This window comes from Nicrophorus vespilloides, unplaced genomic scaffold (assembly GCF_001412225.1).
Source record: "Nicrophorus vespilloides isolate i.1.1-1 unplaced genomic scaffold, Nicve_v1.0, whole genome shotgun sequence".
Classification (NCBI taxonomy): domain Eukaryota; kingdom Metazoa; phylum Arthropoda; class Insecta; order Coleoptera; family Silphidae; genus Nicrophorus; species Nicrophorus vespilloides.
In genome coordinates this window covers 1-13,343 of record NW_017096507.1, presented here as the reverse complement: position 1 = coordinate 13,343, position 13,343 = coordinate 1, and the positions used below count along the sequence as shown (strand labels likewise).

At 30.6% G+C, this 13,343-nt stretch overlaps 6 protein-coding genes and 1 pseudogene across 6 annotated transcripts; 1 reads left to right on the top strand and 6 right to left on the bottom strand.

The window, feature by feature from the left end:
• Positions 1-1,459: 1,459 nt before the first annotated feature.
• Positions 1,460-1,928, bottom strand: LOC108557233 (endocuticle structural glycoprotein SgAbd-2-like). Its single transcript, XM_017913675.1, has 2 exons — positions 1,917-1,928; positions 1,460-1,846 (listed from the first exon to the last, which is right to left on the bottom strand). Exons 1-2 carry the CDS (start codon positions 1,926-1,928, stop codon positions 1,460-1,462), a joined length of 399 nt encoding a protein of 132 aa, XP_017769164.1.
• Positions 1,929-3,432: 1,504 nt separating this feature from the next.
• Positions 3,433-3,910, bottom strand: LOC108557232 (annotated as a pseudogene).
• Positions 3,911-5,036: 1,126 nt separating this feature from the next.
• Positions 5,037-5,516, bottom strand: LOC108557231 (endocuticle structural glycoprotein SgAbd-2-like). Its single transcript, XM_017913674.1, has 2 exons — positions 5,505-5,516; positions 5,037-5,423 (listed from the first exon to the last, which is right to left on the bottom strand). The coding sequence occupies exons 1-2, from the start codon at positions 5,514-5,516 to the stop codon at positions 5,037-5,039; spliced, it is 399 nt and encodes a 132-aa protein (XP_017769163.1).
• A 1,144-nt stretch (positions 5,517-6,660) lies between these two features.
• LOC108557229 (endocuticle structural glycoprotein SgAbd-2-like) lies at positions 6,661-7,079 on the bottom strand. Its single transcript, XM_017913673.1, has 2 exons — positions 7,068-7,079; positions 6,661-6,984 (listed from the first exon to the last, which is right to left on the bottom strand). Exons 1-2 carry the CDS (start codon positions 7,077-7,079, stop codon positions 6,661-6,663), a joined length of 336 nt encoding a protein of 111 aa, XP_017769162.1.
• A 1,322-nt stretch (positions 7,080-8,401) lies between these two features.
• On the bottom strand, positions 8,402-8,965 carry LOC108557228 (endocuticle structural glycoprotein SgAbd-2-like). The gene is made up of 2 exons (XM_017913672.1): positions 8,954-8,965; positions 8,402-8,813 (listed from the first exon to the last, which is right to left on the bottom strand). The coding sequence occupies exons 1-2, from the start codon at positions 8,963-8,965 to the stop codon at positions 8,421-8,423; spliced, it is 405 nt and encodes a 134-aa protein (XP_017769161.1). The 3' UTR covers positions 8,402-8,420.
• A 1,504-nt stretch (positions 8,966-10,469) lies between these two features.
• On the bottom strand, positions 10,470-11,097 carry LOC108557227 (endocuticle structural glycoprotein SgAbd-2-like). The gene is made up of 2 exons (XM_017913671.1): positions 11,086-11,097; positions 10,470-10,923 (listed from the first exon to the last, which is right to left on the bottom strand). The coding sequence occupies exons 1-2, from the start codon at positions 11,095-11,097 to the stop codon at positions 10,531-10,533; spliced, it is 405 nt and encodes a 134-aa protein (XP_017769160.1). The 3' UTR covers positions 10,470-10,530.
• Positions 11,098-11,642: 545 nt separating this feature from the next.
• On the top strand, positions 11,643-13,308 carry LOC108557226 (cuticle protein CP14.6-like; the record flags this gene model as incomplete). Its single annotated transcript, XM_017913670.1, has 3 exons — positions 11,643-11,651; positions 11,711-12,079; positions 13,231-13,308. Coding segments are annotated over exons 1-3 (456 nt in total), but the record flags the coding sequence as incomplete, so codon positions are not given.
• Between the last annotated feature and the right edge of the window lie 35 nt (positions 13,309-13,343).

Below are 13,343 nucleotides of genomic sequence, written 5' to 3'. Positions count from 1 at the left end.
AATGAATTAACAAATATATAATATTATTTCATTTACTAATAAATGACACTTTTTTTTTATAGATTGTTGCATTCGCTTTCTTGGCTGAGAAAGTAAAATACTTACAGCGATCTTCATTTTGGTGTGTGAATTCACTGAGATTTACAAATCAAATGATGATCTTCCTCTCATCTTTCACGTTATTTATACTCAAACACACCAAAATTTGGTAACCGGCTTTCTTAATAGTAGTTTTTTATAATATTTTTTAAATTTATTGTAATATTATTAAAAATTGTCCAATGCAGCGCTTAAGTTATCACCGTGATTTTTTTTATATTCTAATTTAATTGTAACTGTTTTTTTTTTGCATTTAGTAATTGTTTATTTAATGTTTGCATTGGTTGTGAATAAACTTTTAAATAATATTATTAGGTTGTCACAAAAGTTTGTAAAACAATTTTTAATAATTTATACACAATTGTGCTCTGTACATTCTTCGATTTTCACGCAAATTAAACATTCCCTCGTCCAGGATTTATAAGGTTTTACGTCAAAAAAACTTTTCCTGGTGTTTTTTTGTAGAAATTAAACGTATTTACAATGGATGGAATTTTGCAAATATCCCAATAAATGTATATCGGTAGGGCGGAAAGACCTCGGTCGATAGCCCTTTGGCCAGCCTATTAATATATTTTTTAATTTTATGTTAGAATTTATTTATTTTCAGAGTTGTTATATTTTTTAGTTTTTATTATTATCATTTATTTATTTATAGAATGTACTTTTATTTTTCTTTTGTATTGATGTCTGGCCAATAAATTATTATTATTATTGGAAATCGAAATATGCATTATTGAGTGGACTAATACAACTCTGTCTAACACCCACAAATTTTGTTGGAAATAAATAACATAAGGGCTGAAATTGTCGTGATATTTGTCTGTTAAATTGTGTGAAACTCATTTATCGAAATGGTTTATATAACCACACTTATAAAATCGCTTGCGGTTATTTGTCATATTTAAAAAAAAATCTCTATTAAATAAGGTATCGTTTATTATTGATTAAAGTCTGGATGTTATCATTACTACTAGCAGATCTTTAATTCTGAATTCACTAGCTCTAAACATAGCAAATTACTTTCATACAATTCTTTTAGCTAAATCATATTCCGTAAGCAGAATATATTAAAGTTATTAGTTTAGTGGCATTTTTACTGACACAAATAATTTTATCCCAAACATTTTTTTTAAATAAGATTGAAAAGTACGTTTCAGAATATGTATACAAGTCAATTATTTTTTAACAATTCTGATATATTTATACATCGCCAATGGAACGTAGCAAAACTCGATACGAACATTCCGAACAGTCCAATAAAAATGTCAGAAATAAAGAGAAAATCTTATATTTAATATCAACAATGTAACATTATTTACACAATCAGTACAGTGGTAGATTCAATATATCAACTAATTTAGAATTTCTTTTCTGGTTCTTGTGGGTGGGTACGGATGTATTCCAAAGCCCTGAGGATGGCAGCTGGTACTGGTGGTGGAGTTGGGGCGACTGGAAGATGGTCTCCTTGTGGTTGGAAACCGAATTCGTTGGCGACGTATTGTACTTTAACTGGGGTACCATCTGGAGCGGTGTATTGGTAAGATCCTTGGACTTCTTCAGCTTCACCGTCCTTGCTTCCGGCGTTCTTTAATACACCTTGTTCTTGAGCGGAGATGCCGTTTGCGGTTTGATAAGCGTGTTGGTAAGATCCATCGAAGTTGACTTCGGACTGTTGGGAGAGGATTTCAGCCTGCTCGTCGGATTGAACGGCAAAGGCAACAGCCAAGAAAGTGAATGCAACAATCTATAACAAAAAAAATATATAATTTATTAGTAGATGAAATAATAAATTCATTTCAAAATAATATACTTACAGCGACCTTCATTTTGGTGTGTGGATTCACTGAGATTTACAAATCAAATGATGATCTTCCTCTCTTCTTCTACGTTATTTATACTCAAACACACCAAAATTTTGTAACCGGCTTTCTTAATAATAGTTTTTTTATATCTATTTTGATATTATTAAAATTTGTCTAATGCAACGCTAAAAGTTATCGCTATAATTTTTATTATTTTCTAATTTAATTGTAACTGTTGTTTTTTTCTCGGTATTTAGTAATTCTTTATTTAATGTTTGCATTGGTTGTGCATAAACTTTTAAATAATATTATTGGGTTGTCATAATAGTTTGTATAATAATGTATACATAATTGAGCTCTGTACACTTTTCTTCATCTTTCACGCAACTTAAACATTCCCTTGTATAGAATTTATAAGATTTGACGTCAAAAACTATTCCTGGTGTTTTTTTTTTGTAAAAATTAAACGTATTTGCAATAAATACAATTTTGCAAAAATCTCATTAAATGGAAATGGGAAGATGCATTATCTGACGAATACTATGGGTGGAGTAATATAACTCTGTCTAATACCCACAATTTTTTTTTGGAAAAAAAATAATATATGGGCTGAAATTGTCGTAATATTTGTCTGTTAAATTACGTGAAACTCATATATCATAATAGTTTTTATAACCAAGCTTATAAAATCGCTTGGCTAAATGAGCTCAAGCTCACATGTAGGCCACCCCTTAATAATAACACCTTTGTATATGCATCTACACTGAATAAAGAATTTTAAAATTGAAAATCGCTTGCGGTTATTTGTCATATTTTTAAAATCTCTGTTAAGTGACGTATCGTGTAGTGCGGGTTATTATTATTTAATGTCTTGATGTTATCATTATAACTAGCTGATCTTTAATGCTGAAGTCACTAGCTCTAAACATAGAGAATTACTTTGCATAGTTTTTTTTAGCTAAAGCAGGTGTACGCAACCTTTTTGCATCCAAGAGCACATTCTAGAATGCCGGTCTATTTTTCAAGGTAATTTTATAGTTGGACATAGTCAATAATACACATAATACACAAAAAAAAATATTTGCCCGCACAGCGGCGGACGCACGAAAAACGATCGGCGAGCGTTAAGGTGCCCGCGGTCATAGGGTCATAGGGTTAGGGACCCCTGAGCTAAAGCTTCTTCTCCGTAAGCAGAATATAACAAAGTTATTACTTTAGTGTCATTTTTGGTTTTCCAGTAATAGAAGTGTATGAAAATCTGACAACTAACACAAATAATTTTATCCCAAATAAACTTTTTTTTAAATATAGTTAAAAAGTATCTTTCAGAATATGTATAGAAGTCAATAGATTTAACATATTTTGATATATTTATGCATTGCCAATGTAACTTAAGAAAAATCGATACAAACTTTTCGGAAACCAGAATAAAAATGTCGGAAATAAAGAGAAAATCTTATATTTAATATCAACAATGGAACATTATTTACAAAATCAGTACAATGGTAGATTCACTATTTCAATTAATTTAGAATTTCTTTTCTGGTTCTTGTGGGTGGGTACGGATGTATTCCAAAGCCCTAAGGATGGCGAGCTGGTACTGGTGGTGGGGTTGGGGCGACTGGAAGATGGTCTCCTTGTGGTTGGAAACCGAATTCGTTGGCGACGTATTGTACCTTAACTGGGGTACCATCTGGAGCGGTGTATTGGTAAGATCCTTGGACTTCTTCGGCTTCACCGTCCTTGCTTCCGGCGTTCTTCAATACACCTTGTTCTTGGGCGGAGATTCCGTTTCCGGTTTATAAGGTGATGGTAAGATCCATCGAAGTTGACTTCGGATTGTTGGGAGAGGATTTCAGCCTGCTCGTCGGATTGAGCGGCAAAGGCAACAGCCAAGAAAGCGAATGCAACAATCTATAACAAAAAAATATCATTTATTAATAGATGAAATAACAGTATATATTTGTTAATTCATTTGAAAGTAATATACTTACAGCGAACTTCATTTTGGTGTGTGGATTCACTGAGATTTACAAATCAAATGATGATCTTTCTCTCATCTTCCACGTTATTTATACTCAAACGCACCAAAATCTGTCAACCAACTTTCTTAATAGTATTTTTTTTATAATGTTTTTTATATCAATTCTAATATTATTAAAAAAATATGTAATGCAACGCTCAAAGCTATAGCCGTGTTTATTTTATTCTCTAATTTAATAGTTATTTTTTTTGGTATTTAGTAATTGGACTTTTTAATGTTTCCGGTATTTTAAATAATATCATCAAGTCGTTAGGAATGTTTGTATAATAGTTATTATGAATGTATACATAATTTAGATCAGTACACATTTCTTTATCTTTCACGTAACTAAAACAAGCCCTCCTCCAGAATGTCTATAGTTTTTTTGGTCGAAAATCAATTCTAGATACTATTTTGTAAAAGAAAAAAACTTTTTGCAGTTAATGGAATTTGTCAAAACCACTAATAAATGGAAATAAAAAAAGTGCTTTATCTGATAAATATTATTGGCGGACTAATACCAACAATTTTTATGGTGCAATTAAATAAACAAAAGGGCTGAAATTGTCGTGATTTTTATCAGTTAAATTATGTAATACTTTTATGTCGTAATGGTATAGCTTCAATAAAGTTTGCTCATGGTAGTTTTTTATATTTCTTTAATCCCTGTTAATTCACGTATATTGTAGAGCGAGTTTTTATTAATTAATGTCTTGATTTCATTATTATTACTAGCAGCACTTTAATTCTAAAATCACCAGCTCTAAACATAGTGAATAACTTTCGTAGAGTTCTTTTAGTTAAAGCAACTTCTCCGTATCTTAGTTATTGCATTAGTGGCATTTTTGGTTTTCCAATAATAGAAACATATCATAATTCATTTTGTTTTCTTTCATCTTCCAGTAGGTATTAAACTAAGACAAATTATTTGATCCCAATCAAACTTTTTCTATATTCTGATATACTTAGGCATCGCCAATGGCATCGTTACGAACTTTCCGGACAACCCAATAAAATATCAGAAATAAAGTGAAAATCTTATATTTAATATCAACAATGGAACATTATTTACATAATCAGTAGATGGTAGATTCAATATATCAACTAATTTAGAATTTCTTTTCTGGTTCTTGTGGGTGGGTACGGATGTATTCCAAAGCCCTGAGGATGGCAGCTGGTACTGGTGGTGGAGTTGGGGCAACTGGAAGATGGTCTCCTTGTGGTTGGAAACCGAATTCGTTGGCGACGTATTGTACCTTAACTGGAGTACCATCTGGAGCGGTGTATTGGTAAGATCCTTGAACTTCTTCGGCTTCACCATCCTTGCTTCCGGCGTTCTTCAACACACCTTGTTCTTGGGCGAAGATTCCGTTTGCGGTTTGATAAGCGTGTTGGTAAGATCCATCAAAGTTAACTTCGGATTGTTGGGAGAGGATTTCAGCCTGCTCGTCGGATTGAGCGGCAAAGGCAACAGCCAAGAAAGTGAATGCAACAATCTATAACAAAAAAAATATCATTTATTAATAGATGAAATAATAGTATATATTTGTTAATTCATTTGAAAGTAATATACTTACAGCGACCTTCATTTTGGTGTGTGGATTCACTGAGATTTACAAATCAAATGATGATCTTTCTCTCATCTTCCACGATATTTATACTCAAACGCACCAAAATCTGTCAACCAACTTTCTTAATAGTATTTTTTTTATAATGTTTTTATATCAATTGTAATATTATTAAAAAAATATCTAATGCAAGGCTCAAAGCTATAGCCGTGTTTATTTTATTCTCTACTTTAATAGTAACTTTTTTTTGGTATTTAGTAATTTGAATTTTTTAATGTTTCCGTTATTTTAAATAATATCATCGAGTCGTTAGGACTGTTGGTATAGCAATTATTATGAATGTATACATAATTTAGATCAGTACACATTTCTTCATCTTTCACGTAACTAAAACAAGCCCTCATCCAGAATGTCTATAGCTTTTTGGTCGAAAATCTATTCTAGGTACATTTTTGTAGAAGAAACAAACGTTTTTGCAGTTAATGGAATTTCTCAAAATCCCCAATAAATGGAAATAAAGAAAGTGCCTTATCTGATAAATATTATTGGCGGACTAATACCAACAATTTTGTTGATGTAATTAAATAAACATAAGGGCTGAAATTGTCGTGATATTTATCAGTTAAACTGTGTAATACTTATATATCGTAATAGAATATGTAACCAAGCTTCAATAAAGTTTGCTCATGGTAGTTTTTCATATTTCTTTAATCCCTGTTAATTCACGTATATTGTAGAGCGAGTTTTTATTAATTAATTTCTTTATTTCATTATTATTACTAGCAGCACTTTAATTCTGAAATCACCAGCTCTAAACATAGTGAATAACTTTCGTAGAGTTCTTTTAGTTAAAGCTACTTCTGCGTATCTTAGTTATTGCATTAGTGGCATTTTTAACTTTCCAATAATAGAAATATATCATAATGCATTTTCTTTTCTTTCATCTTCAAGCAGGTATTAAACTAAGACAAATTATTTGATCCATATCCAACTTTTTTATTTATTCTGATATACTTTGGCATTGCCAACGGTATTTAGAAAAAATCGATACAAACTTTCCGGACAAACCAATAAAAATATCAGAAATAAAGTGAAAATCTTATATTTAATATCAACAATGGAACATAATTTACATAATCAGTAGATGGTAGATTCAATATTTTAATTAATTTAGAATTTCTTTTCTGGTTCTTGTGGGTGGGTACGGATGTATTCCAAAGCCCTGAGGATAGCAGCTGGTACTGGTGGTGGTAACTGGGGTACCATCTGGAGCGGTGTATTGGTAAGATCCTTGGACTTCTTCGGCTTCACCGTCCTTGCTTCCGGCGTTCTTCAACACACCTTGTTCTTGGGCGGAGATTCCGTTAGCGGTTTGATAAGCGTGTTGGTAAGATCCATCGAAGTTGACTTCGGATTGTTGGGAGAGGATTTCAGCCTGCTCGTCGGATTGAGCGGCAAAGGCAACAGCCAAGAAAGCGAATGCAACAATCTATAACAAAAAATATATATCATTTATTAGTAGATGAAATAATATTATATATTCGTAATTTTATTTCAAAATAATATACTTACAGCGACCTTCATTTTGGTGTATGGATTCACTGAGATCTACAAATCAAATGATGGTCTTCCTCTCATCTTCCACGTTATTTATACTCAAACACACCAAAATTTGGTAACCGACTTTCTTAATAGCATTTTTTATATTTTCTATATCTATATGTAATATTCTTATGAATTATCTAATGCAACGCTTAAAGCTATAACCGTGAAATTTAAATTTTATTCTCTTAGTTAGAACTAATTTTTTTCGGTATTTAGGCACAATATTTATAAAGCAACAATTATTATTTGTAATAAAATCCATAAATTAACATAATTTAAAATATTCCAATCTCCAAATTAGATTACTTATCTATTACAAGCATATTTAAATAAAAGTAAATATTTATCGGACATTTTACATGTTAGCAATAATTTAAATTAATTTTTAGATCAAATACTAATCATTTTTATTCGAACTATGTAGATTCATATAAATTACTAAACTCATTACGTCAGACGATTTTATTAAATTCCATCTTTTATTTTCTTGTAACATAAATTCGTTTTTCTACAGTGTGAATGCAAAAAAACTCGTCACATTAAAAAAATATAAATATACTAAGATTTAAAATTATTATTAAATACCATCTACTACTTGGTTACCTTGAAATACGATTATTTATTACTATATTTACATAATTTTTCTAACATCGTAATCAAATTATCTCTATTTTATGAGAACACAAACTTACTTTTATATATTACTCCTTTTATACATATCTGAATATATCGAAATGATTTCACTATTTCTAAATACACTAGAAATATAATAAATAATGATTACAAAATGTGATAAAATAGAATAAAGTAGACTTGAAATTAGTAGACAAAAATATATATATAAATATTTAATTCTGTACATATTTAATATTTGTAATTAATAATAAATATTTTGTGATCAGAAAAACACACTTTCATCATGGAGTAGAAACCCGATGATCCGGAGAGACAAGCGGTTCTTTTGACGAAGAATTATGGCTACTAGCTCTTACAGTGATAACTATGTTGGAAAATTAATTTCACTAGTAAAAATAAACGATCTTAATGGCTCTGCTTAAAAAGGTAGCCGACCGTTGATATAAACCGTTAAATATTTTCTAATAAATAACTAGTACAATAAAGTTTATAGTACATAATAATTTAATTCAGTAATTGAATCAAAATGTGTTCGTAAATTCAAAATAAAATAAAGAAATAACTGTTTCCTTAATAAATGAGATTTATTTTAAATATCAACAATAACACATTATATACAAAGTCAATCTAATTTCATTGCAACAATTTATGTTAACTCAGTGCGTTTATCCGTTTCTTAACTAATTAGTATTTCTTTCCAACTTCTGGTTGTTGTGGATGAGTACGGATGTATTCCAAAGCCTTGAGGATGGCAGCTGGTACTGGAGGTGGGGTTGGGGCAACTGGAAGATGATCTCCTTGTGGTTGGAAACCGAATTCGTTGGCGACGTATTGTACTTTAACTGGGGTACCATCTGGAGCGGTGTATTGGTAAGATCCTTGGACTTCTTCGGCTTCACCATCCTTGCTTCCGGCGTTCTTCAAAACACCTTGTTCTTGGGCGGAGATTCCGTTTCCGGTCTCATAAGAGTGATGGTAAGATCCATCAAAGTTGACTTCGGAGTCTTGGGAGACGATTGGAGCTTGCTCATCGGATTGAGCAGCGAAGGCAACAGCCAAGAAAGCGAATGCTACAATCTAAAAAAAAGAAAACAGAAATAATTAGTTCAATTTACATAACAGATACAATTTATAATATATTAAGAAATATGGAGATTTATTTAGTATGTCTCAGAACAATATTCAATTATTTAATTAGAAAGTCATCTTGTACTTACGATAACCTTCATGTTGAGATGTGGAATCACCAAATTTTATAAATCAAATGATGGTTCGTCTAGCATCTCCCACATTATTTATACTCAAACTTGACCGAAACTTGTAATCATTGCATAATATTTTAAAGTGCTATAAAGAATTTTATAATAGAAAAACGCTGCTGGTGGTATTTCAAATACCATACCATAATAAAAATAATCCTTTTAAAATTAGAAATTAAAACTATCTATATACAAACTTTTTGGAAACGCAACCCCCTTTTGTACTTAAAGGACCCTCCAAAGAATGGTTATATGTAGAAAAAGATACCGCCTCATATATTATCAATTCTACTGTGACCCCCCAAGTATTATTTGCGAGCCCCACTTTGAGAATCACTGTATTATAACATAAGATATCGACAAGAAATTATATATTTTTCATTCAATATATGAATCTGTAAAAAAATATATACTTTTTTGAAATTATTCGTTCAGTATTTGATAATAAAAAATATAGTCTGCTTAACAATTTCGAGACGTGTTCCTGCGTCCTATAAAAAACATCATCCCATATTTTTAGTTTCTTCATTTCTTATATTAGAAAATGGTGGAAATAATCAATACAAACAATGTATTAGAATAGTTGCTAATGAACAAAAATATTATGACATATCTTTTGATATATAATTTCATAGTCATATTTAAAATAACTAAACAATAAAAATGTGCATATGAAATAGAAGATTTTAATAATGATCTATTATATACAAATATGTAATTTCAATTTATATATTAAAATAATATTAAATAATAAAATTTACAGTTTCGAATAAAAAGTGTGTGTCCGATGAAAATAATTATAATAAAAGTAAAAAATATTTGTACATTAAACAATTGTGAATAGTGTAGTTATTATATTAAAATTACATTAAAAACTATGAGAAAATAACTCAACTCATTATAAAGAAATTTTTAAAACAATGTTTGTTTATACAATATTATTCAGTGGAATTGGACCACTATGAAACCGCATTGGCCAGCGTGCCAGGAAATAGCTAAACCCTTAATATAGAAGACAGAGCCGCGTAAGTTCGCCAACCCGCTGGACAAACAACCTGAAATGCATCGCCTCAAACTGGATCCAAGAGGCTCAAGACCGCGAGAATTGGAAGCAATTAAGAAAGGCCTATATTCAGCAGTGGACGAGACAGACTATTTTATGATGATGATGATCCAGTGGAATGAATCCATGGGTATTTCCAAAAATATTTGAAAATATTCAATCAACATCTGTATCTTTCCCATATTGAACTGAATATATATTACAGTTACTAACATATTTGTTTTGTAAACAAATAAAAACAATCTCTTCAGTGACTATTCAACGAAATAATTACATCTGCTAACAACTGTGCTTAATATCTTAATTTCTTATTAAATATCATGTTTGAAAAGTGTTAAAACTGAATTAAATTAAATGAAAATTAGATTCTTATAATCTTAACTTTAATATCAACAATGGCACATTATTTACAAAATGAGTTGAGTTGAAGAAGTCTCAATAAAATCAGTACGAAAATCGGATCATCAGGAATTTAATGTTTCTTTACAACTTCTGGTTGTTGTGGGTGGGTACGGATGTATTCCAAAGCCCTGAGGATGGCAGCTGGTACTGGTGGTGGAGTTGGGGCGACTGGAAGATGATCTCCTTGTGGTTGGAAACCGAATTCGTTGGCGACGTATTGTACTTTAACTGGGGTACCATCTGGAGCGGTGTATTGGTAAGATCCTTGGACTTCTTCGGCTTCACCATCCTTGCTTCCGGCGTTCTTCAAGACACCTTGTTCTTGGGCGGAGATGCCGTTTCCGGTTTCATAAGCATGTTGGTAAGATCCATCGAAGTTAACTTCGGATTGTTGGGAGAGGATTTCTGCCTGCTCGTCGGATTGAGCGGCGAAGGCAACAGCCAAGAAAGCGAATGCAACAATCTAAAAAAAAAGTTAAATTTATTAAATAATGATAATGTTGACAATTACTATAAAATTTGAAAATTATTTATGTGTTAATACAAGAATGTCTTTGAATTTATTTTATTTAATGCTTCTCAGGACAATATTCTATTATTTAATTAGAAAGTCATCTCTACTTACAATAACCTTCATGTTGAGATGTGGAATCACTAAATTTTATGAATCAAATGATGGCTCGTCTAGCATCTCACACATTATTTATACTCAAAACTTGTAAACGTGTTGCATAATTTTATAAAGTGATATACAAATTCTTCATTAATAAAAAAAATGCCGGAGGTTTACTACGTATGCAATACAATCGATATTATTTAATTAAACTTTTTATGTAATATTTTGCAATTAAAAAATCTACATATAATTATTATTTCAATTGTCATTATTTATTAAAATCAATTGTATGTAATAAATATAAAGAAATATGCAGGTTTCATAAATTTTATCTATAATTAAAAGTTCAGATCATCATTGATGCAATTAAAAAACGACCTTCGTTTTAACGGATCATCTTCAAATATTATATTTCTACGATATGTACGCACTTAATAGCCTTGGGAACAACTAACTCAAGAAAAAAGTTGCTTATCAAAAGACAATCACACTCTCAAAACAAATTGTGTATAAATAGCAAACGAAATACATAAAAGAATCATTACACAGTTGATCTCCACATCAAGATGAAATCTGTAAGTAAAACCAAACAAATAACTGAATAACTATTAATAATTATTATTGATTTGATAAGGTATTTGTTGCTCTTGCCTTCTTGGCCGTTGCCGTTGCTGTTGAAGATGTTGTCCAAATCCTCAGGCAGGAAGCTGATGTTGGTTTCGATGGAACTTACAAACATGCTTTCGAAACCTCTAACGGAATTGTTGTCGAGGAACACGGAGTCTTGAAGAACGCTGGATCCGAAAACGCTGCTGTAGATGCTGCTGGTTCTTACGAATTCACTGCTCCAGATGGAATTAAATACGCTCTTCATTACGTTGCCGATGAGAACGGTTTCCAACCACAAGCCGACTTCTTGCCAACTCCACCACCAATCCCAGCTGCCATCCAAAGGGCTCTTGACTACATCGCAGCTCACCCACAACAACTTCCACATGGAAAAGTATTATAAATGCCTTTTTATGTACATACATGATTTGTAAATAAATATTACCATAAATAAAAACAGCAATATAATAAAAAGTTATTAGAAGTATTTGTTCTTTTCCATTTAGATTTGAATTTCTTTTTTGAATTTATTATTGTTCTTATACAAGGCAGATCCTAAAAAAGTACAGAAATAGGAAATGATGTTAATATAATATTAGTATTCTAAACAAAGATGACACTTAAAAATATTAATTTATATGAAGTGAATCAAGTCTGTTAATAAACCCAGAAAATTGAATTAGCTAGAACATTGAACGTTTCAGCTAGATCTTTGAAAAAGTTTGGTGACCATTGCACTAATGCAAGTTACTTAATAATGACTTAAATCATTATAGAAATAGTCATATCCTGATTTGTCTAATATATAAAGAAAAAACATCCACTTGCATTTCATAATCATCAGCAAAGAGAAATACTAGAAAAGCAAAATAAAGATAAATTATTTCAAATGTATATACTATTGTAATATACATGTATATATTGCATCAACTTTATATAGAAACATCATTTTAACAAAAATTAACTGATTTTTTTCAAATCAAATACTATATCTACTATATACACCGAAACAAATAGAATAGTTCTAACCAGTTTTCGAAATATTAAACATTTTAATACACACACAAAACTTTTAAATATTTTAGAATCAACATTATTATATATTTAATAAAAGTAAAATAATTTAAAATAAAATAATCTATTATTTATACACCTAATTAATTGATTTTTTTTAAATCTCTTAAAATACAATGTTGGATTCATTGATATTAATTGCATTATTTATATAATATGTAGGTTTTTCTTTATATTTAAAAGTTTCAATCATCACTGATGCAATTAATAAACGACTTTCATTTTGAAGTATCATCTTCAAAAATGACATTTCTACAAGATGAACAAACTTAACAGCCTTGGAGACAAATAACTAATAGAAATAGTTGCTTATCAAAAGACATTTACACTCACAAAACCAATTGTGTATAAATAGTGAGCATCTCCGATAAATAATCATTACAAAGTTAATCTCCACATCAAGATGAAATCTGTACGTATAAACAATCAAATAACTGAATAACTATTAATAATAATTATTGATTTGATTAGGTATTCGTTGCTCTTGCCTTCTTGGCCGTTGCCGCCGCTGTTGAGGATGTTGTCCAAATCCTCAGGCAGAAAGCTGATGTTGGTTTCGATGGAACTTACAAACACGCTTTTGA